The 23109-nt window shown below is 38.0% G+C and overlaps 3 protein-coding genes across 11 annotated transcripts; all 3 read right to left on the bottom strand.

Annotated features, from left to right (window-relative positions):
• Positions 1–4881: 4881 nt before the first annotated feature.
• On the bottom strand, positions 4882–9591 carry LOC109001956 (peroxisomal (S)-2-hydroxy-acid oxidase GLO4-like). Of its 7 annotated transcripts, none has more exons than XM_035692105.1 (13): positions 9433–9591; positions 8415–8561; positions 8212–8336; positions 8084–8130; positions 7934–8011; positions 7678–7802; positions 7510–7567; positions 7289–7351; positions 6961–7030; positions 6283–6383; positions 6082–6137; positions 5865–5969; positions 4882–5249 (listed from the first exon to the last, which is right to left on the bottom strand). In XM_035692105.1, the coding sequence occupies exons 2-12, from the start codon at positions 8555–8557 to the stop codon at positions 5888–5890; spliced, it is 948 nt and encodes a 315-aa protein (XP_035547998.1). In that variant the 5' UTR covers positions 8558–8561; positions 9433–9591; the 3' UTR covers positions 4882–5249; positions 5865–5887. The 7 variants fall into 7 exon arrangements, with proteins under 7 accessions (XP_035547998.1, XP_018835020.1, XP_018835023.1 ...); XM_018979475.2 differs by having other exon boundaries at positions 6078–6137; positions 9433–9589; XM_018979478.2 differs by lacking the exon at positions 9433–9591 and adding an exon at positions 9401–9422 and having other exon boundaries at positions 6078–6137.
• A 488-nt stretch (positions 9592–10079) lies between these two features.
• LOC109001955 (peroxisomal (S)-2-hydroxy-acid oxidase GLO4-like) lies at positions 10080–16653 on the bottom strand. Of its 2 annotated transcripts, none has more exons than XM_018979471.2 (12): positions 16441–16653; positions 15724–15872; positions 15512–15636; positions 15387–15433; positions 15236–15313; positions 15000–15124; positions 14804–14861; positions 12765–12827; positions 12176–12245; positions 11418–11518; positions 11179–11283; positions 10080–10568 (listed from the first exon to the last, which is right to left on the bottom strand). In XM_018979471.2, the coding sequence occupies exons 2-12, from the start codon at positions 15864–15866 to the stop codon at positions 10389–10391; spliced, it is 1095 nt and encodes a 364-aa protein (XP_018835016.1). In that variant the 5' UTR covers positions 15867–15872; positions 16441–16653; the 3' UTR covers positions 10080–10388. The 2 variants fall into 2 exon arrangements, with proteins under 2 accessions (XP_018835016.1, XP_018835018.1); XM_018979473.2 differs by lacking the exon at positions 16441–16653 and adding an exon at positions 16067–16367.
• A 555-nt stretch (positions 16654–17208) lies between these two features.
• Positions 17209–21682, bottom strand: LOC109001954 (zinc finger CCCH domain-containing protein 62). 2 transcript variants are annotated; one of them, XM_018979470.2, is made up of 10 exons: positions 21397–21682; positions 21116–21234; positions 20119–20233; positions 19979–20040; positions 19242–19293; positions 18754–18865; positions 18569–18667; positions 18358–18485; positions 18143–18228; positions 17209–18025 (listed from the first exon to the last, which is right to left on the bottom strand). In XM_018979470.2, exons 1-10 carry the CDS (start codon positions 21570–21572, stop codon positions 17481–17483), a joined length of 1494 nt encoding a protein of 497 aa, XP_018835015.2. In that variant the 5' UTR covers positions 21573–21682; the 3' UTR covers positions 17209–17480. The 2 variants fall into 2 exon arrangements, with proteins under 2 accessions (XP_018835015.2, XP_018835013.2); XM_018979468.2 differs by having other exon boundaries at positions 17209–18228.
• Positions 21683–23109: the final 1427 nt, after the last annotated feature.

Raw genomic sequence — 23109 nt, 5'->3', positions numbered from 1 at the left:
GATTACTCATTATACGTATTATTTAGGCAGGTACATGATATATGATGAAAGCATTACTCTCTGGTTTGCTTCAAATGTCACATCCTGCAAAGAATCTAGGTAGCCAATATGTTTTCCATCGTCAACATTGACTCCAGATTGATCCTTTTACACTCGGCTGAACAATTATTGAGATTCCACATATAGCACAAACTGCACAAAAATGGTCGGTCTGACAACTTAGCATGTATTGAGGAACTCAGTGAAGATAACCATCAAGTGCCGTTGAACTCTCAACCTGCTGCTGCTCAAGATCAAGATAATCTTCAACAACAATTTGATAAGGACTCCAAGGATAAACAACCAAAACAAATCTAATAAAGATCAACTCTCTAGTTATTTATGTAAATGCAAACTCTGTACATAGTTATCAGTTAGTTATTATATAGCCTATAAATGTACGTCATCAAGCAATGAAAAATAATATCGAAGTACATTTCATCATCTCTTTCTATATAATTCTTTATGGTATTAGAGCCATTTGACTCACGTCACCATGGCCTCAGAACAATCTTCCCAAAGCACTACTGCTGCCTCAACCACCAACAACTCTGCAACCCATCCCTCTCAAATTCATCATCTTGTCACAGTAAAATTAACCCGTGATAATTTTATTCTTTGGAGAGCCCAGATTACACCTTATCTCCTTAGCCAACATCTTTATGGCTATGTCGATGGTTTCATTCCACCTCCTCCACAAAACCTGCCACTAATGCTTCCTCTAGCTCCAGTACACCTACTGTGTCCAACCTAGCCTTCCTAACATGGTTTCAAACAGATCAATTGATCCTCAGTATCCTTATGTCTTCACTCTCCGAATAGATTATTCCCCATGTTGTTGGTTATACCACATCTCGTACTCTCTGGCATGCTCTGGATTGCATGTACACCTCTCACTTTCGAGCTAGAACAATTAAAGCTCATCTCAAACTTGCCACCGCCAAGAAAGGAAGTGATTCTATTGCCGATTATTTTCAAAAATTACGGGGCTATGCAGATGACTTAGCTGCTGCTGGTGAATCTCTCACTGATTGCCAGCTTACCTCCTTCCTTCTTGCTGGCTTGGGACCGGAATATGATCCCTTTGTCACTTTTGTTACACAGATTGACCCTCTCTCCATTGATGAACTGTTTGGTCATCTTTTAGCTCATGAAAATCGACTTGAGCTCCATCAAAACTCCACTGATGGAGCTCAATGTCCACCTTGCAGCCAAAAACAATTCTTCTGGAGGCCCTTCCAGGTCGCAGCAGCCACACTACTCCAATACTGGTTGCTCTCAATATTCCTCAAACCGTGGAGGAAGAGGTCGTGGACGTGGAAGGCGTCCTCACTTTACTGGGCCGACCTCTCAACAGCAACCAGTGGGTTCTTCTACAAATAGACCCTCTTGTCAGGTCTGTGGCAAACAAGGTCATCAAGCACTTACGTGTTGGCATCAGTTTGATCACAATTTTCTCAATGAAAATCTCAACCTTGTTGCCTATGTTGCCACTCCTCAACTCTCTACGGATCTCAATTGGTATCCCGATTCAGGCGCTACACATCACCTGACTTCAGACTTGGCTAATCTTAACATGCATGCTGAGGAGTGCACGGGTAATGAGCACATCAAAGTTGATAATGGTGAGGCTTTATCAATACACCACATTGGCTCCTCAAACCTATCCACAACCAACTCTAAATTCATGTTGCACAATGTCTTGTATGTTCCTCGTATCTCTAAAAATCTCATCTCTGTTTCTAAATTTGTTCAAGATAATTCATGCTATTTTGAATTTCATCCTAACTGTTTCTTGCTTAAGGACAAGGTCACGCACAAAATCCTCCATCAAGGACTGCTTAAAGATGGGCTTTACTCATTCTACTCTCCGTCCAAATCCTCCATGTCTGCTGCTTTTGTTGGTGAACGTGCCTCCCTTGACACATGGCATCAATGTTTGGGCCACCCCACTCTTCGTCTTGTTTGCAGTGTCATCTCTAAGCATTGTCTGCCTGTCAGTTCAAATAAATTTACTCCTGTTTGCTCTGCTTGCCAACAGGGCAAGAGTCATCAACTTCCTTTTAATTTATCTTCCTCTCATTTTTCTTCTCCTTTAGATTTAATTTTTTGTGATGTATGGGGACCTTCTCCTACTACTATTAATAGATCTCGTTTTTATGTTTCATTTCTGGATGCCTTTAGTCGATTTACTTGGATTTATCCTACTTCTCACAAATCTGATGTTGAACACGTTTTTCCAATTTTTCAAACACATGTAGAACGCCTGTTTGATTGCAAGATTAAATCCTTTCAAAGTGATTGGAGCGGTGAATTTCATCGCCTTAATAAATTGTTTCAACACCTTGGCATCACCCATCGTCTAACCTGTACACACACCCATCAACAAAATGGATTCATAGAACGTAAGCACCATCACATCTTCGAGACTGGGCTTGCCTTGATGTCTCATGCTTCTGTCCCTCCTCAATATTGGGCAGATGCATTTGAGACTGCATGTTATCTAATAAATCGCATGCCTACTCCCACCCTTAACAACCAAAGCCCATTTGAGAAACTTTTCCATAAAATCCCTGATTACTCTTTTCTCAAAACCTTTGGTTGTGCTTGTTGGCCCCTCCTTCGACAGTACAATCGTCATAAAATAAATTACCGCTCTACTCAATGTGTTTTCTTAGGGTATAGCCTTACTCATCACGGTTATAAATGTCTTCATCTTGAATCTGGGCGTCTCCATATCTCTCGTGATGTTATCTTTAACGAATCTCTCTTCCCATTTGTTTTCTACACTAACTCTGCAGGAAGTTCATCTCGGTCTGAGAAAGCCATGACCCTTCCTATCTTTCATGGTCTGCCATCTCTCCTTGGGTCTCCCTCTGTTCGGCCTAACTCTCCCAGCCCAGCCCCTTCTTTGAGTTCAGCCCAAGAAACTGTTGTGGTAAGTCCCTCATCCTCATCCTCCCCTTCACCCAACACTGCTTCTTCACCTGCAGGATATGCCTTACCAACTGAAAATGTGCCGTTGCCTACTACTTCACACATCGCACCTGTGGCCCCTCATCTTATGGAAACTCGATCACAGCATGGCATCTTCAAGCCCAAACAACATTACGATGGTATTGTGCACTACCACCTTCCTCGTGCATTGCTCAGTGAATCATCCTGTGAAGAGCTCACACCCACCTCCTTCACCGAGGCCTCTAAACATGCCCATTGGCATTCTGCCATGAATTCAGAATTTGATGCCTTAATGAAAAATGGCACTTGGTCTTTAGTTCCCTACTCTCCCACCATGAATATCGTTGGGAACAAATGGGTTTACCGCACAAAACGGAACTCCAATGGCACTATCAAGTGTTTCAAGGCGCGGTTAGTCGCCAAAGGCTTTCATCAGGTTCCTGGCATTGATTTCAACGAGACTTTCAGCCCTGTGGTTAAACCTACAACCATTCGAGTTGTTCTTTCTCTTGTTGTGTCTCATGGCTGGTCGATGCATCAGATTGATATTAAAAATGCCTTCTTACATGGGGAGCTAAATGAAGAGGTATACATGGCTCAACCACAAGGTTTTGTTCACGCCTCTTTTCCCAACCATGTTTGCAAACTCCACAAAGCCCTCTATGGCCTAAAACAGGCACCACGAGCTTGGTTTGCTAAACTCAGTGCTGCCCTCACTGCTATTGGTTTTATCTCCTCTAAGGCTGACTCCTCGTTATTCACTCTTCGGCAATCTAATATGGTACTCTTTGTGTTGATTTACGTTGATGACATTATAATCACAGGCTCTGACTCTACTGCTATTGATGCCTTACTTAAACAACTTCAAGTTGACTTTGTTGTCACTAATCTGGAGAGTCTAAACTATTTTCTGGGAATTGAGGCCACGCCATTACCATATGGCTTATTTCTTTCTCAACAAAGGTATATACTTGACCTCCTAAAACGCATCAACATGGTTACTGCAAAACTTGTCAACACTCCCATGGCCAACAACTCCTCCTTATCTTCTCTTCATGGCACGACACTCTCAGATCCATCTACATACTGTAGTGTTGTTGGGGCACTCCAATACCTTTCATTAACACGGCCAGACATCTCTTTTCCAGTTAACAAAGTCTGTCAATTCATGCACCGTCCCACTGAAGTCTATTGGCAAGCTGTGAAACGCATCTTGCGATATCTAAAAGCTACCATCTCCCATGGTTTATTGCTTCGCAAGACCAGCTCCATCTCTCTTCATGCCTTCTCAAACACAGACTGGGCAGGCAATCTTGATGATCGAAAGTCTACTGGTGGCTACTCCATTTTTCTTGGCTGCAATCTCATCTCCTGGAGCTCCCACAAGCAATCCACTGTCTCCCGCTCCAGCACAGAATCTGAGTATCGATCCTTAGCAATTGCCACTACTGAGCTCCTATGGATTTAGACGCTCCTTCGGGAGCTTGGAATTTTTTTGCCGCATGCCCCAACGCTTTGGTGTGACAATATTGGTGCAACTTACCTCACTTCCAATCCTGCATTTCACGCTCGAACAAAGCACATTGAAATAGACTTCCATTTTGTTCGAGACCGTGTTGCCGCCAAGAATCTCCCTATTTGATTCATCTCATCCAAGGACCAGCTTGCTAATATTTTTACCAAACCGCTGCCCACTTAGCATTTTCAGCTTCTAAGGGACAAACTCAACGTGATCACCTCCCCGTTGAGTTTGCAGGGGTGTATTGAGGAACTCAGTGCAGATAACCATCAAGTGCCGTTGAACTCTCAACCTGCTGCTGCTCAAGATCAAGATAATCTTCAACAACAATCTGATAAGGACTCCAAGGATAAAAAACCAAAACAAATCTGATAAGGATCAGCTCTCTAGTTATTTATGTAAATACAAACTCTGTACATAGTTATCAGTTAGTTATTATACAGCCTATAAATGTACGTCAGCAAGCAATGAAAAATAATATTGAAGTACGTTTCATCATCTCTTTCTATAGAATTTTTTAGCATGCATACACATTTATCAAGTTCAAATCATGTTATAGCATTGAGTGGAGTCTCTCCTGCTCCGTTTTTATGTGACTCCTGCTTATATCCTTCACACCAGGACAGCCTGAAAGGGTCATAGTCAGCTCGAGCTCATCCTTCAGCATTTCAATAACCCGTTTCACCCCATATTCCCCCTTGGCTGCCAGCCCATAGACAACGGGCCTTCCAACCTGCAGTAACATACATCAGTTGCAACAAAGAAAACAAAATACACATTTCACCTCCCAATTCGTAAGTCTTGTACACCTTGCATCTCAAACCACCAAATAGTTATACTAGGCACCCTCTGTTAAGATCTGACGTTTAATATTGTGTCATGTCACCTATTTTCATTCATTTTGACTATTAGAATTGGACGAATGTACTATTTTCCAGTTTGGGCAGTTAAGGGTGGAATGTTCTAGTTTTGATAGTTTGAAGTGTAAAGTGTAAAACTCCTACTCATATGATGGTGGAAAATGTATTTTTCGGGGGAAAAAATCAGGGAAGTAATTTAAGAACCATAGAAATTTCAAAGACCGATATATTTGGCGCATGCACGCACCACAATCTCAATTGAGTTAGTCCCACCATGTTTATAATTTCATTATTGAGGATTATCACATATGCAAAAGAGAGAAAGAAGATAGAGAAGTCAACCCCAACCAACCCCCACCAGTTAGTTCGAAAAACATAAAATGGCAATGGAAAGGCCTCAGAGATTGCATGAGCAGATGATGGTTAGATACTACTCATCCTTTCAGATTAATATTGTGGACGAAAAGAGTATGGGATGGAGAGCTTACCAAGACAGCTTGTGCACCAAGGGCTAATGCCTTGAAGACATCTGTTCCTCGCCGCACTCCTCCATCAAAGAGAACAGGAACTTTTCCTCCAACAGCGTGAACAACCTGCAATCCATGGAGTACAAATATCCTAAACAAGCATTGAACATTGCTGATTTAATTTGTCTACTGAAGGTGATACTATCAACATAACATTTAAAACAAGAAGCTCACATGCCTAAACAAAGAGGTCTGCAGGACATGTCCCAACGCATATGTTTCATGGTTTAAGAGCTATCAATTTATGAGAAAGGGTAATGTTAGGGATGATTTGCTACAAGAAATCCTTCCCAAGTCCCTTGGGTATTAGCAACACTTAGTGACACCATGAAAGACTACATGCCAAACCTGCTAGAGAAAATTAGAAATAGAGAGTGACCTCTTCCAGAACACAAATAGTGGCGGGGGTATAATCTAGCTGCCGAGCTCCATGATTTGAGACAATAATACCATCAACGCCTACTTCCATAGCCTTTATTGCTGCCAATGGTAGAAAACACCAAATATTGAGCAGGACTTCTCAACAGTGGAACAGGCAAAAAGTTAAAAAATAATACCATGACTTCAATAGTCACGATCTACTAAAAGAATTTTCTGAGGATGCTGAAGAGCCTACGGATTCATGTGAACAATTAAAAGAAAAGTAGTGGGACGGTAATATGACGGAAGATAGGTAGTTAGGAATAACAAATGTTTGATTAACCAAAGAACTCCCATTTTAGGAAAATGAATTATCTTTATATTTCTTGTATATGTGATGAAGTTCCTTTCCCTTTTCATTTCAATCTTGACAATAGCCACATGTTTGGTTGATGTTTTCAAGTTTAGACGTAGAGAAGGTTTTCTTTTCCAGACATATATACCGTACCAAATAAGAGTCATAATAGTGATTGTAGTCAAACATAGAGAGAGAGAGAGAATGAATTCGTATTTTCATTAACATTCAACATCCTATACATACAAATGGCCATTGTATACTCATAAACTATACTAATTACAACCATGTCCTCTAATAGTGATAATATAGTAGCAAAATAACACAGAATGGAGATCTTACCATCTTCACGGGTGAGTACCCCCTTGATCAGAATTGGCAAGTTTGTTATAGCTCTTAACCATCCCAGGTCCTGCAAATGTAGAGATGCACTAGTTAAATTATAAGCGTAAGAGACCACGGGGCTTTGCACGCACCCTCAGCAAAATAGCATCTTACAGCCCCAACCTTTATGTGAAGTTGTAAGAGGACTAACTAACAATCATGAGTTCAAAAGACAAAAACTAGTTTTGAAATTTTCATGCAAGGAAGAGCCTATCGTCTAGGTTAAAAATTTCCTAAGATTTTGGCAACATAATGTTACACATCAGAATAGTTTACTGGTCTATACCCTCCAGCAAAAAGAAGCATCAAAGGTCCCTTTGGCAAAAGCTTCTAAATTTGAACCTTCATCCTGCAGAAGATTAGTTTGTCAAATAATTGTAGCAGTATCCCCAAAAAAGTTTAAACAACATTGACACTTCAGTGAACATACAAAACTGTGTTCGTATCCGTATTTTCACATGCACCTGTCACATTTAATTCTATTGGGAGTTGAACAATTCAACTCACATGGTCAACTTTAGTTGATATGAGGCCTTCAAAATTGTTTAATTGAGGTGCAATCATTCTGCAGAATTTATTAGTCATAATATCAGATACAAAAAGTTGTTCATCTTCATCACATGAAAAACTCTACATCCAGTTACGCAGGCAGTAAACAAAAAGAGAGGATGTTACTTGTTCTTTATGTCTGCCTCCCTTCGACCAAGTCGGGGAGCATCAACGGTTAGGACAATAGCCTTGTATCCGTTTCTTTCAGCTCTATGTACTAGCTGAGCTGATATATCTCGTCTCTTGTATACCTATTTCCAGAAGAATACCAGATTACAGAGTCTGAGTTTCTATCAACAAGATCTCAAAAAGAAAGACAAGAACAATTAAGAAGGTTCTAGCATTTCCCAAATGAAGTTGTAAGAGTTAGAGGATTGGATACATATAATTGAAAAAACCGAACAGCATTGCAGCTGGAAGCAACCTCCTCCACCGTGCAGGTAGACATATAAGACAAAACCTGCAAAGAAAATAACTTGCAATCATTCATTCCAGTAAGCAAACTAACTCAATGTTTTTTTTAAGTCAATACCATAATCGTGTTACTTGCAGCTGCTGCTCTGGCAGTGGCGACCTCTCCTGGATTAGACAAAATTAGAAGTCGATTAGAATCCAGACAAATTTCCAACTGATTGAGAACTTTTCCAAGAAGATTTGAACCTTGAGGATGTGCCAGCTTATGAAAAGCAGTTGGAGCAATCATAATTGGCGCTGAGATTCTGTGACCCAATATGATAGTTGACAAATCTATTCTGCTTACATCTACAAGGATTCTAGGCCGCAACCTGAGAAGCCACGAAAGTCATCAGTAAAATGTTATTTTCATTTTGTGAAAATAATTATTAATAGATTTAGCAGCATACGCGATTTTACGAAACGATTCCACATTCTCCTTTAATGTGTACTGATCCTCAGCTCCCCCATCATAGTAGTCATAGTACATTTTTGGAAGAGCTAGCCTAGCCAATTCTTGAAACTCGTTCACGTTAACGGGTTCACCCTCCATTATCCTGGAAACATGAGCATTACTTGATGTTTACTTTCCAGTAATCTAGTACTGGATGTTAGTGAGCGTCTAAGGAAACTAAACCATATATCATGGTACCCGCTATGATTGCCAGGATTTCCTAATATAGGTGATTAGTCCCTTTAGACAACGTTGTCTCAAAAAGGTTTGCTTGATCTATATCTCATATCAGGACATAGCTGCAAACCATCTTCAGACAACGTTGGGTTCACAAATCACAAGCAACTCAAGATTTCTTTCACAAAGTAGAAAACTCGAATGCTTTGATGAACATAACCGAAGCCATTACAATCTTAAAAAAAAAGACAGATATTTCGCACATCGTTAGAATATACTCCCCAAAATTCAAATAGCTTCTAAAATGAAAATTACATACATTAGCCATTCCCCGCTGCCAAAGCTTAAACAAGTTAGTTTTCACATCAGAGACAGTTAACTAACGATGGGTAAGCATAATAATTTTGGAAGTACATGGGTCGCTGAGAATCTGAGATATTCCAAAAAAAATTCAGTTCTTGTTTCTGATTTATGTTTTGTACATGAGCTACAGAAACTGCAGATCTAGTAGACAAAGGATGGTACTCACAAAAGTAGCAACATAACAGCTGCTGAAAGCCTAAAAGTGCTTCGATGACATTAAAACCAATAAGAAGTAGGATGACCACTAAAGCATAACTTCATTGAAGCTCGAAAGATGGTCAAGTAAGTTGATCATAATCAAATACAAGCAGCACATACTTCTAAAAACTGGGAAACCACTGCAGGTTTCAAGCAATGATTTTGATAAAACTTAGACGAGAGAAATGCGTAGAGTTCAATTACCCCCAAAAAAAAAAACGTATAGAGAGAGGTACCTGGTACACTAATTTAATTCGACCTGAACAATATATGTAGGCAGCTTGATCTAAAATCTAAATCAAGATGAATATGCCATTAGGAAAGAGAGAAGGTAATATTAGAATGCCTGCTTTGGCGGCCATTTACAAACGTCAAAACTCAAAGCAGACAGGTGCCTGACAACTGGCGAAGCAATCAACATAACTGGGATCAACTATCAAGAGTCAAAAACTTTTTAACTTCCTTTAAAATTACTTTTAAAAAATTAATTTTTCTAAAATTCAACAACCCCTATTAATCTATTATAAAGCTAAAAAAAAAAAGCACGAGTCGAAAAAAAAAAAATCAGAAAGTCATGCGTTAAGAAAAAACTAATAACTTCAATGGAAATTACTAACTTGATAAGATGTATTGCTTTTCATTAATAAAGTTAACTTAATGACATATATTATTTTAATTTAATTCATAATACAATTAGGAAGTGGTTGACATGACTTCATAACTAATAAATCCAAATCAGTTTGATCGATTGATAGTCTTCTTTTTCAGAACTATCTGTTATGATACTTGCCATCTTATTTTAGATTTTTTTTTTTTTTAGTATTTATTCTCGTAGTTATAAAGAAATTAGAGAAATCAGGAAAAAAAATCACTCGACAGGTTTAGTTAAAAATATTTCCTAAGATTTTTTTAAGAGTCGGGTAAGGTAGACTTAGATATGGATACAAATAATGTATGTGTAGGAGACTTAACAATACCTTCTCTAATTGAAATGAAATGTTCAATTAACTCTTAACACATTTATTGAAAACATAAACCAAGATATAGCAGACGGAATTTATTTTCATGTTTCAATCCCGCCAACTTAATCATTGAAGAAATGGCAGTATGCACGGTTGATTATGGTCATGATTTGATAATCTGAATCACTTGTCTCCACTCCAGGATATCATCTTTATGCTTCATTTTGACATCAAAGCATTGAGAGTAGTCTTTCACGCTCTGTTCTCACATGGCTTCTAGTAATATCCTTCACACTTGGACAGCCAGATAACGCCATGGCGAGCTCAAGTTCATCCTTCAGCATTTGGATGACTCGTTTCACACCATGTTCCCCCTTTGCTGCCAGCCCAAAGACAACAGGTCTTCCAATCTGCAATAAAATGCATATATCTTATAATAGACTTGAGAGAGAAATCATGATTACTTAGCATAAAAATTTCAGCAGCTCTAACATATTCAGCTTCAAATTTGAGAGAGACAGAGAAGCAAGAGTTGGCTATAGCTATAGCCAGCAATTTTCTGACATAATATAGACTACAAATTGAGGAAAAGAAAAAAAATATCACCATACTCCTGATTTCTCCTCTATAATGTATCCAACAGTCCCAAAGTGCAAACTGTTTCAATGACTTAGATATATTTAGCTCCTACATCTTAAAAGTTTCTACAAATTCAATTTAGTTGGATAGTAGTTTGGAAAAGAAGAAACAAAGCCTGCAACAAAGTACAATTGTGCATTAGTGCCATATCTCCAAAAACCATCCGTTGGATGCAAAGATATCTACAGACACTTGAAACTCACACCATTGTGATTATGCAGAGTGTATGATTGAAAAATACTAATTCCTTTTAGATAGCCAATTACATATCCCACATCGAAAATGAAAAAAAAAAAAGAATTGTAAGAGAAAATCCTTAAGTTGATGGATTAATTAGTTTTGGGTGAAGGAAAAAAAAATAGTTTGGGGTGAAGAGCTTACTAGGACAGCTTGTGCACCAAAGGCTAATGCCTTGAAGACATCCGTTCCCCGCCGCACTCCTCCATCAAAAAGAACAGGAATTTTCCCTCCCACAGCATGAACCACCTTCAATCACAACATAAACAAATATCCTTAGACATGTACATGAATGTAGCTGATTGAACAAGGCATGACAAAGTCCTCTGCAGAAATGCATGAGCACAGACATTTCTTATTAAGCTATACAGATAGAACCTCACCTCTTCCAGAACAGTAATAGTAGCAGGAGAATAATCAAGCTGGCGAGCCCCATGATTGGAGACAACAATCCCAGCCACACCTATTTCTGCAGCCTTTATTGCTGTCCATGTTATTACATCAAATGTTAACGAAATTTGGATTTTGAACAGCGAGAAAAATTCCTTGACTTTCAGGGATCTGAGTTAATATCAAGAGCACCTAATGAGGCAGCTTTTAATGGATTTATATAAAAAGGTTCAACCTATTGGATAGTGGAGGAAATAATAATCGAGAGCAGATTACTTAACTATGATAACGGGCCCCTATAATTGAATTTCCCAAGGAAAAAGCATTTTTTTTCCGTCTTGGCATGTAACTGTAACTTTTAGAGTTATTTTGTTATGTAGAGCACATCATCCACATCATTTAAATGGTAAAATGTAATTTATAAGATTCAAATTTTAAAATTTATCTTCCAAATCAAATTATGTCAGGTAAGCACTTTAGTAGGTGTTATCTATACCAACTTATAAATAGAAGTTTTTCAAACTTTTAATCCAAAAAATATAAAATCTTAGCACGGAAAAGTCTGTAATTTCAATTGTTTAATAAATGATAAAGGCAGAGAAGGTTTTTTCTGTTTTATACATTCAAATGGAAGGAAAGTGGGGAAGGTGAAGTGAAAAGTGAGCTGGGTGATACATTGGTATTTTTCAAAACAATAAATAAATTAAATAAAATAAAAAATGTGAATATTACACGTAAAGCTTGATCTTACCATCTTCACGAGTAAGAATTCCCTTGATAAGAATGGGCATGTTTGTAATTGATCTTAACCATTCTACGTCCTGCAGATGTTGTGATGCACTAATTAAAAGTAAAATTTGTTGGAATAAAATAGGACTGCCAACAGACTTGCAGTAATATCTTTCCAATGCAGTAACGTTGTTGTGTTTTGTTAGTGAGTTATTCTCAGCTATTCTGTGAATGGTAGTGAAAAAGTAATGAAAAAATAATGATAGAATATTGAACAGTACTGAAAAGTAGTGAAAAATATATAAAAAATAATAATAAAATAATAAATAGTAATGAGATATTCTGAGAGGTATTCTCAGTAACCAAACTATTCCTTAAGTTACTGAGAAAATAAATAATTTGCACTCATTTCTTAACTAAAGCCATATATTTCCACCCCCCCTCCCCCCAATCCCCAAGAGCCTACCTATCTTCAAGGTCCCTGGCGTAAAAGCCAAGAAACTGTGCCAGCTAAGTAGACCGGCATCTCTTTAACTCGCACATTTTAACCTTTCTTGGCATATTTCTACAAGTGTATCAGAAAATTACCAAAACCTTTGCTGGTTCTTTACCTTCCAACACAAGGAAGCGTCCATTGTCTCCTTAGCATAAGCTTCTAAGTTTGAACCACTAGTCTGCAGAAGTTGAAAGATTCTGAGTTAACATATTAATTAAAAGTCTTGCGTATGAATACTAAACAAGCCCTTCCAGAGCACACACATGCACACACGCAAAGACACAGTAAATGATGATTTCTGTAAATGATCAGGATGTGGAAGGCCACTAATAACTGCCTGAGTGTTGATGAAAAGATTAAGATGGTGGGCATTTCGATGGCTTCCAAATGCAACTGCTGCCAAGAGGGCCATAATGAGGACTTAAATCATGTTCTCTGCACAGGGATCTTCCTAGACATGTCTGGCGGTTAGCAGCTACTCAAGTTGGGGTCCGCATGCCTTCGTTCTTCACTTGGAAGGAACAAACTAATTTATGGTTTCGCCGCGCGGGTAGCTCCTCTCAGATACGTATTATTCTTGGCCTTATTCCCTCTATTATCTCTTGGAAACTTTGAGAGAGACGATGTAAAGCCCGATATGAGGACAAGGGCCATACGGCTCAGTCGGTTTGGCACACTTCTAAAGTATGGCTCCGCTGTATCATGGACCAGATTATGAAAATTTCCTCGGTATCCAACAAGGACATTGATATTTTGAATAGACTGGAGATTCCGGTTTTGTCCCCCAAGCCGCAGAGTGTTAGGTTGGTAAGATGGACTCAGCCCCAACAGGGTTGGGTTAAGCTCAACACTGACTGTAGTAGCCTTGGGAACCTAGGCCCTTCTGGCACCAGGGGTGTTATTCGGGATACTAATGGCAATCTCCTTCTGGCTTACTCGGTCTTTCTAGGTCAGGGTACTAATAATTTTGCCGAACTCAACAGCCTTTTGGAAGGAATTCGTAGATGTTATACCCTTGGGTTTCACCGTATTGAAATTGAAACAGATTCCCAATTGTTGGTAAATTGGATCACTAAGGATGACTGTCATACCTGGTACTTAGAAGACTACTGGAATGATCTTCAAGCTTACCTGAATAGGCTGGATTATACTGTGAATCATATCTTTCGTGAAGGAAATATTGTGGCTGACTTCCTAGCAAAGTGTGGGGCTGAGGGTTTGAACTCGGAATGGTCTGACAATCACACCTGCCCTAGTCGGTTAAGAGGTCTTCTTCATATGGACAAATTGGGTTTTTACCACATCTGCGGGTCCGGTAAGATTTGCACCAGGTAAGTCGTTGTTGGCTTGGTTATGTTCTTATTCCTCTATTGTGGTTTTGTTTCTCCCTTGCAGGTTACCATGTACTTGGTGTGTCTTGTTGAAAACAGTGTTGTTATTTTAATTAGTGTTTGTCCTTTAGTCTGGTTTTTTAACGCCTGGGTTTTGGACTTTATGTAACCACCAGGTGTTGGATTGTAATTACGGTTTTCCTCCGTCACAAGTGAAGGTAATCAATAAACTTGGGGTACCGTTCTCTTTTTTTTTTCCCAAAAAAAAAAAAGGGAAAGATCAGACACATTTATAGATGAAAGTGCTTGTTAGATTGAACTACTCCATTGTAGTCATAAGGGGCCCTAAGAACGGGGATACAATAATAGACACATTTCTCTATTACATTCTTAGGAATCTAAGCTAGTTTGGACAAAGGCAGACAAGAATGCCATACTGATAATTTATGGGTAGATCAGCTAAAGTGGTGGCCTGTGAATCACTGACAAAAAATTATAGTGAAACCCCACAATTACTTGGAAACAAAATTAGATTGAAAATGAATAATCAATGCTAGTCCATGAGCACTTCAACCTTGCTTCTTTATCCATTTATGATAGATATGTAATGGCACACTCAAACGCTGATCCTTTTATTATGTACTTGTTTATTTATTTAATTTGGTTAGACAATTATCAGAATAATGGAGGGTTTTGTTGCCTAATGAAGGATAAGCTATAGTTAAAGAAACCTGTTGTTAAAGGAATATATCAGACACATTGATAAATAGGAAAACCTCGTCATTCAAAGCCAGGATATTTAGATTCAATGAATTCCACTCACAGAATCAACTTCAATCGATAAGAGACCCTCAAGATTCTTCAATCGAGGAGCAATCATTCTGCAGAAGTCATCGCGTTTTTTTAAGGGGGATGCATAAGACATTAAACATTCATGCGTCAATAAGACTCAAGGAAGTTTATAACAATCTTTGAAGGCAATTAATTAAATTTAATCAGAAGGAAAGATGACACTTCACTTGTTTTTTATGTCTGCCTCCCTTCGACCGAGTCTGGGGACATCAACAGTCAGGACAAGAGCCTTGTATCCGTTTTTCTCGGCCCTGTGCACCAACGCAGCTGTTATATCTCGTCTCTTGTATACCTATTCGCAAGGAGTTCCAAAATTTCAGAGTCTTTCTACCAAACAAAATGACATAAAAGGAAAGGTGACGAACAAAGAGTACATTATAAGACATAAGGAAGGTTTTAATACATATAATTGAAAGAACCGAACAGCGTTGCAGCTGGAAGCAACCTCCTCCACGGTGCAGGAAGACGTGGTGGATAAAATCTACAGAAAAATATAACTCAGCCGTGCCAAGACATTATGCAAGTTGATGAGTTCGAATTCGTTATGTCATTACCATTATGGTTTTAGATGCAGCTGCTGCTCTGGCTGTGGCAGCCTCTCCTGTAACAAGATAGCAAGTAGTATAAGCATTTGGCAGGGGAAGGAAGGTATTTTCAACTGATCATAAAGGATTTAGACCTTCAGGGTGTGCCAACTTATGCAAGCCAGTTGGAGCAATCATAATCGGTGCCGAGATATTGTACCCCAATACAGTAGTTGACATATCTATTCTGCTTACATCCACAAGAACTCTTGGCCGGATCCTGCGGAAAGAATGAAAACTGATAGGTGATCAAACGCCACACCCGGTTTGCTCTGTTAAAGATTAGCCAGGTAAATTAGCACATTACGTGATTCTTTTAAATGCTTCCACATTATCTTTTAATGTGTACTGGTCCTCAGCTCCACCAGCATAAAAATCATAGTACATTTTTGGAAGTGCTTCCCTGGCCAATTCTTGGAACTCGTTCACGTTTACTGGTTCACCAGCCATTTTTTTCTGGAAACATGGAAACATATGTTTAAGAGTCCAATACCAATTCCTAGATGCAACTGTATAAACTTTCAACAGCAAGAAGAAACTCAAAACTTTGATAAGAACAATAGAAGATCCAGGCCACATTTAGATCTTAATTACAGCAATCTCCCAAAGGTGATTCTTGCAGTTAAACAGTGCCCTTTACTTAGACTAACCTTAAGTATGCAGCTTCACAATATTCACAGACACAATCGGTGCAAAGTCACCAAAGTGCACACCAAGAAAATCAATTTGCAAGCATACCATCCATTTTAGAAAATCTAATTGATATTAGCAGTCCACACACACAGTCGTGGGAGAGAACATCAAATTAATTGGGGCCTTAAACGCCTCCAGGCACTTCACAGATGACTTTTCGACGATAAAAAAACGACTTCCACTCCTACGTAGCCAATATGTAAACCGATCTCAATAATATGCTATAACCCACATAGCAACAAGGACCAGTGGAAAACATGACGATCTCCCACATAGAAACTACTGTGCGTTTTCATGATGATCGATAAAAGTTGGAATTATTTAAGCTTACCAATCAGAGAACTAAAAACCTTTGGAGGTGGCTGGCAGCTTCTGGGCAGTAGTTTTGACTAGAAGTTTGCTGAAAACGTACAGGCCAGAGATGCCGTGAAGTGTGAAGAAGGGGATTGAAATGACCATCAGAAAGCCGGCCTTCTCAATGATGGAGCTTCTTCGACTAGTTTTTTGTCCACATCGATAAGGTTGATTGTTATGAAACCATGAGCAATGACTGCCTGTACGAGAAGGTGGCCAATGACGAAAGCGGCGGCGATAGCAAGACAAATAATAATAATAATAATAATAGTCCATCTGGTTGGACTGGGCTGAGGCCCGCACAAGCCCAAGTTGAACTCATCTAATCTATTTTTCAGCCCAAAACTGCCTCAATCGGAAAAGAGCCACCCTCTCCCAATTTCAGTCACTCGTCAACATCGCAAGCCATTTTTATATCAATGAAAGTAACTTGAGAATTTCGAATTTCTCGAATCTCCATTGCAAATTTCATCCAATGGGATTAAGTACGGGGGGCATCTACTTCCTTTTTTTTACAGACATGCATGTGACATCAAGTGCAAGTTGGTGGAACGTATTATCGGGTACGACATGGATTCCACCACCATGACAGCTCTCGGACTTGGACCTTTGATCACACATGCCGCTCGTCGGTAAAGATGTAAGAGCTGTTATTTATAATTTGCAAAGAATCATTATCACTTAATTGGAGGAAAACAAAAGTTTTGAGAGTTTATTTACCATGCAATCAATCATCTGCATTTCGCTTGAAGGGATTGAAAAGAGAGAGTGCATCAAGCAGTTTGCAAGAGCCAAAGTAATAGCAATGAGATCTTTGGTATGACCAATAATGCGCATTATGACGTCCATTAATAATATTTAAAAAAAAATTGAAACAAAAGTCAAGAAGCACAAAATTCAACAAACTCGTTGAAACTCGCGTTCGCACTCAATATCCTTCAAATTCAGGAATGAGCGAGCACCTTCCTGTCTTACTCTGATCACAACAAGGCCACCTCCGTTTCCTCTCTGTCCACATTATCTTCTTGACTGGTGCACAAATTTGCAATTGTCACCAAAATGGCACCTCCCTTGAGCATAATATCGGCACAGCTGTGGCGGCCGGTAGCCTTGCCTCTGTGGTTGGTTCATTGGAGGGAAGTGGCTGATGCTTGTCAATGGCTGTCTATTATAACCCCTGTCCGATAGCCCGCTTGTCCGGTCATTATTTGGATATTTATTACTAGTAGCTTGATGGTCATTCAGATACGAGTTCAAGTTGGGCCGCTTGAAGTTTGAATGGTGAACCTCGCGACCGCCACTATACATTTTTTCTGTATTACTTGAGTACCTACAATCAACAGAGTTCTGAGAAGGCTGCTGGTTATAATTACTTTGTCTTGTATTAGTTTGCTGTTGTGGTTGCGTTACAGTCTGCCTTGCTTCACTGTATAAACCTGCTTGTTGAGCCTGCATCGTTGGCTTTCCCAAATCAGTGAATATGCCCACCTTCTGATATCTCGTCGCTAGTTTCTCAGGATCAATGCAAACACCAAACTGTTGCTGGGAAGCTGCTGGTTTTCCTGAATTAACAGATGAACTCATCTTTTGAGGTTGAGATTCTGATTTGCCTGAATTATTATATGGCCCAGGCTGTGAATGTGAACTAAATGACGGTTTTCTTGAATCGACGAATAAACCTGACTGTGGTGGTTGGAATGCAGATTTTACAGTTACGTTTGAATTGAAGTGAGATTGGTTCCCATTTGACTCCTGTCTTGAGATCCTGAAGTAGGTACAAAAAACTTGAGCACGTAATAATACGAGAATCACTAAAATGATCCAACAAGGCATATTCAATTTGATAATGATAGAAGACAAATAACTTTTCCAGCTTATAATTAGAAAAGAGTACCTGGTTGCCTTGAGCATTTTCCTATTTTCCTTCTTTTGGACACGTACTTCTCTATCAGACCTTGCAACAGACCCCCTGGAGTGCTTTTCCATCAAAGCTTTCTGCCTCTCCCATTCATTTTCCCATCTCTGAAGTTTTACACAGGATTAGTTTAACATGGAACGAAAAACGGATGACTGGGAAAAAGGAAATTTGTTTATATGAAACAAACCTGTCTCAAAGTTTTCAAACGGTAAAGGTTTCGACCCTTAATTAGCAGGGGATGAAGTGGAGGGAGCGGTTTCTCCCCCTTGCTCCAGAGTACTTCTATCTGTTCAGATCAGCCAGAAAAATATTTAGAAACATATATATTCTGCTTGCTCATATATCTCATCAAATGCAGCGAGGTTAATCCACCGTGAAAGTATGCTGTTGCTTGGCAGCACCATAACTTTCTTTCACAATGCGGCCCACAACAATCCTTGTGCCACAAGGAGGACCACAGGCACTTCGGGATGCTATGTTGAACCTGAGAATTCGATTTCCAAAAGAGAAATAAGAAAGGTAATTAATTTCTGAGGTAGGAAAAATGGCAGTACAAGCATCATCATCAATTGGTCAGGAAAAGAGAAAATATCATCATCAATTTTATCACAACCTAAGACCCCCTTGAGTGAAGATTATGAAAAGCTTGTGCAAAGCATTTTTTTAAGTGAGCAATCAATTGGACAGCAACAAGCAATTGAATATGCTAATTGTGTGTTCCCGGTACAAGGCTGTCTACACAATTAAGTGCCACTTCCAAATATTTTCTTCTAGTAAAATAAAGAGGGCAAACGGAATCATGCTCTCAAATATACAAAAGAATGCAACAAAACAAATCAAAACAAAAGACAAATTCTTACATTTCATAAACATTTTGTTCAAACATAACAACATCACCAGTGCATGCATCCCCTGCAAATCCCAATTAGAATTTCAAGTTATACACAAGAAAGAGAATAAATATATTTTACCAATAACCACAAAATTAAACACTCTAGGCTTGATAAAAGAAATGTGAGACATGACCTGGAAGAAATAGATGAGATCATGTTAAAGGTTTGGTCCCATGATTCCATGAGACAAATGATATGTACCCCTTCCAAACCGTACAATAAATATTCGACAGGGTGCAGATTAATAGAAATATCTCATCTTAAATGCCCAAGCTACTACTTAATGCAAATCCGTGATTAGTAACTACATGTGATTCTTTTTAGTATGTGCATACATTAACAAGCCAAATGGTATCATATGGTGAAGGTGAAATTTTGCATAGTCTTCAAAGCAGGGTGGTGAGACGAGCACCTTTAAACCCACAAATTGGTGAACTGGAAATTCAATGTGCAATACCAGATAAAATGTTTAACATGTGATGTATGCAAACTGCTAAAGTTATCAATTCTGCGAGAGGAAAATTCTAGTGTAGATTGGCTAGCCCCAGGATGGTCCTAAGAAATAATCGAGTTGGGGTTGCTTGGCCACAGATAGACAGTCATATGTAATCTACTATTTTTCGTTTTCTAAGGGTTTGGTTATCCATAGCACCAAAACCAATAAATAAATAACCATCCACGAGCTTTTAAATTTACATGGCCACCTTTACAATCCAATACAAAGCTAGAGACTGGATATTTCTTCTCCCCTCCACCATTTAAAATCCTGGAAAATAAATAATAGTGAATATAAGAAATCATAAAGTTTTTCGAACATTGCCACTATTAAAGAAGATGATATTACTCTAGATGCTCCTTAATGCGCTGAATGAGTGTGCCTTTATTGCCAGTCAGTCTCAATCCATTCTTCCTCAGATAAACTTTACATCGGTCCACTTTTAGTTTCTCTAGCTGACCAGCTGCCGCGAAGTAACAAAAGAAAAACCAAAACGTCACATATCAACAAAAAAATCTATGCAAAGAATCATCATTGTAGAAAATAAAAATAAAATAAAATATAAAAAAGAGAAGGCAGATGGGAGATGGAGAGAGATAGAAGGAGAGAGACCTTTAAGGGCTACATCTTTGCTACATTGAAGTGTCTGAATACATAACATATATCCCTATTTATAGGGGAACGAGACTAGAGAAATAATAGAAATACAATCAATCAATGATACTAATTGATATTGATTGATTTACACAATAAACCAAATATGGTAGAGAATAAGTCATATTACCATACATACTAGAATATTATGAATATATTCTAAGTATGGTAATATTCTATAATAATATTCTAACAATCATGTTGTGCATTTCTGCACTTCGGCCTGTCCAAATTAACTTTCTCTTGTTCTTGTTCTTCCCAACATAGCTGTCTCTTTTAATTATTTGCCATATACTGCCCCCATCCCCCCAACCCCCCCCCCCCCCCCAAAAAAAAAAAATCCTAAACACAGTGAAGTTTATATTTCTGCAACAATCTCTATTGTACCATCTATACTCCATTTTCTCTCTGAACGATCATCCGCCTCGACGTAATGACCGAAATTCAAAACTCCACTCATAAACAAGAAAACCCAACCTAGTGATTATCCACCTGTGTACTTCTAGGATAGTTTGCTCCAAATGTGAACATTTTGATGATTCTTTCGCCTCAACATTGGTATATTTAAGAGTTAAAATATAAATTAAATTATTAAAATCTACCCATTCCATTAGCTTAAGCCTTTTCCCTAGTCTTCATCGTTTCCAAGAGCCCAAACAAGTGGCACCAAGAAGCAAATTCTTGGACTAACCTTCGATGATCTTTTGCACTTTCTCAAAGCTTTTCGCATCTTTCTCATCAAGTTCCGGCACAACCACGTCCAGCTCATCCGAGTCTCCCTCAATATCCAAATCCAAATATTCAACAATTCTGCACATACAACAGCAACCACAACGCCCCCCCGCCCCAAAAAAAATAGAACCAGAAGAAGAAGATTTCAAAATTTAAAACTCGGACCATAAATGCTAAATCGTAATCTCAAAATCCATTGAAAAAAAAAAAAAAGGATAATACAATGGATGAGATACAAACCGAGCCTTCGATTTCTTCTTCTCGATTGAGAGGTTAGAGAACTTGGCATGGGTTTCTCCAAGAATGCCGTAACTTGGGTCTCTAGACGGATCGTATTCTGGGTCAGATCCTTCACTTTCACAGTAGACTTCCACTTCTTCAGACTGGTAATCGTCGGACTGCTCAGAGAAAGTCATCGTTTGTTTCTCAGCCTATTTTACGCCTGTCTCGATGCTTAAAGCAAGTATTTTCCTCTGGTTGTATTGGTTTGGTTACGCATAAACCATGACACCTTTTTTTCCTCTACCATTTTCTTTTTTATTTTATTTTTTCCTTTGAAAGGACAAAAAAACTATATGAAAAACTAAAAACAAAAAAAGCAAAAAAAAAAAAAAACCCCGAAAATGTAACCGTTGGGGATTGCGGTCTGGAAAAACATTTCGAAATTTGAAACACACATCTGTAATGGGCTCCATCCACATGCAATGGGCCTCTACACTTTTTTTATTGAAATAATGGGCCTCTATACTCGATTGAAGGAACTTACTGTTTGAAGTAATTAATGATTTAGAGATGAGTTGAGATAATTTATAAATAATAAAATAAAAATTAAATTATTTATTATATTTTATGTGAAAATTTAATAAAGTTTTCTTGGAATTTGAAAAAGTTGAATTGTTTATTATATTTTGTGTAGAAATTTAAAAAAATTATAATGATGAGATGAAATGAATTGAAATGAATTTTAAATTCAAATGAGACTTCTTGATTTTAGAATAATGATTTTGAAACTAACATAATGGTTTTGATTAATGTTTTTTTTTGATTAAATATAAATTAAAAAAAAAACACTATTTTTTTAATGTTTTTGAAAAAAAATGATATACTCCATATTGAACATACAAAAAATAAATAAAAATGTTACCTATACTTACAATTTTACTTACATTACCATATGTGCTTATCTATGTTTCCTCACCATGTGAATTCTGGAAGTCAAATTGATGACCTTAATTTATCTATGCCTTAAGAAGTTACGAGACATTTGATCATGTCACGAGATTGAAGTTTTATATGGCCATTATCAATGTCTACTACTTTGACATATTGTATATGACCATAGATAAAACGGTCTAAACAAACATTGCTGAGAAAATGATTGGACTGAAACTCAATAATATAACGGTGAAGAAAAGACTATTTGGTAACACATCAATATTGTATTTGTACTCACTGCTGGTAAGTTATATTGTTTATTGAAAGTTGCAACATAGTTATAGGTATATCATATTTTATGGAGATTGAGTATTACTCTGAGTCATTTAGACTCAAGAGAGATTTGTGATGATTAGTCTGATGTGACCAAATGAGTCGGAGCATAACGAGAAACTTTTAGGGATGTTATTATGATGGTGTTCTCTTAGGAGAGATTTAGATAGTGAGTTGAGATGAAAGTTAAAAGTTGAAAGTTGAATAAAATATTATTATAATATTATTTTTTAATATTTTTATTATTTTATGATTTAAAAAAGTTGAATTGTTATATTTTGTATAAAAATTTGAAAAAGTTATAACGATTAGATAAGATGAGATGAGTTAAAATATTTTTTATATCCAAACCTCTCTTTAGAGAGATTTGATATAGTTATAATTCTCCTATTTTTCTTTTATAAATATACTTGGCGGTCGTACAATCTATTTATTAGTATGAACAAAATTATAAACATTACGATA

Source organism: Juglans regia, chromosome 7 (genome assembly GCF_001411555.2).
Source record: "Juglans regia cultivar Chandler chromosome 7, Walnut 2.0, whole genome shotgun sequence".
Taxonomy (NCBI): domain Eukaryota; kingdom Viridiplantae; phylum Streptophyta; class Magnoliopsida; order Fagales; family Juglandaceae; genus Juglans; species Juglans regia.
The sequence above is the reverse complement of the archived record's forward strand: the minus strand, read 5'-3'. Positions and strand labels throughout refer to the sequence as shown.

What these genes read in the sequence shown, in the direction of transcription:
- LOC109001956 (XM_018979474.2), bottom strand. An exon ending in ATGCTTCTTTTTGCTGGAGG is followed by an intron (nt 7,031 to 7,288) that starts GTATAGACCAGT and finishes CTACATTTGCAG; the next exon opens with GACCTGGGATGGTTAAGAGC. An exon ending in CTATTTGTGTTCTGGAAGAG is followed by an intron (nt 6,138 to 6,282) that starts GTCACTCTCTAT and finishes ATAAATTGATAG; the next exon opens with CTCTTAAACCATGAAACATA.
- LOC109001955 (XM_018979471.2), bottom strand. Translation starts at nt 15,866, where the DNA reads ATGGCTGGTGAACCAGTAAACGTGAACGAGTTCCAAGAATTGGCCAGG. An exon ending in GAGGCAGACATAAAAAACAA is followed by an intron (nt 14,862 to 14,999) that starts GTGAAGTGTCAT and finishes TGACTTCTGCAG; the next exon opens with AATGATTGCTCCTCGATTGA. An exon ending in CTATTACTGTTCTGGAAGAG is followed by an intron (nt 11,284 to 11,417) that starts GTGAGGTTCTAT and finishes TTGTGATTGAAG; the next exon opens with GTGGTTCATGCTGTGGGAGG.
- LOC109001954 (XM_018979468.2), bottom strand. Translation starts at nt 21,572, where the DNA reads ATGACTTTCTCTGAGCAGTCCGACGATTACCAGTCTGAAGAAGTGGAA. An exon ending in CTTTGTATTGGATTGTAAAG is followed by an intron (nt 19,294 to 19,978) that starts GTGGCCATGTAA and finishes TGGGATTTGCAG; the next exon opens with GGGATGCATGCACTGGTGAT. An exon ending in GTTTGAAAACTTTGAGACAG is followed by an intron (nt 18,486 to 18,568) that starts GTTTGTTTCATA and finishes GTAAAACTTCAG; the next exon opens with AGATGGGAAAATGAATGGGA.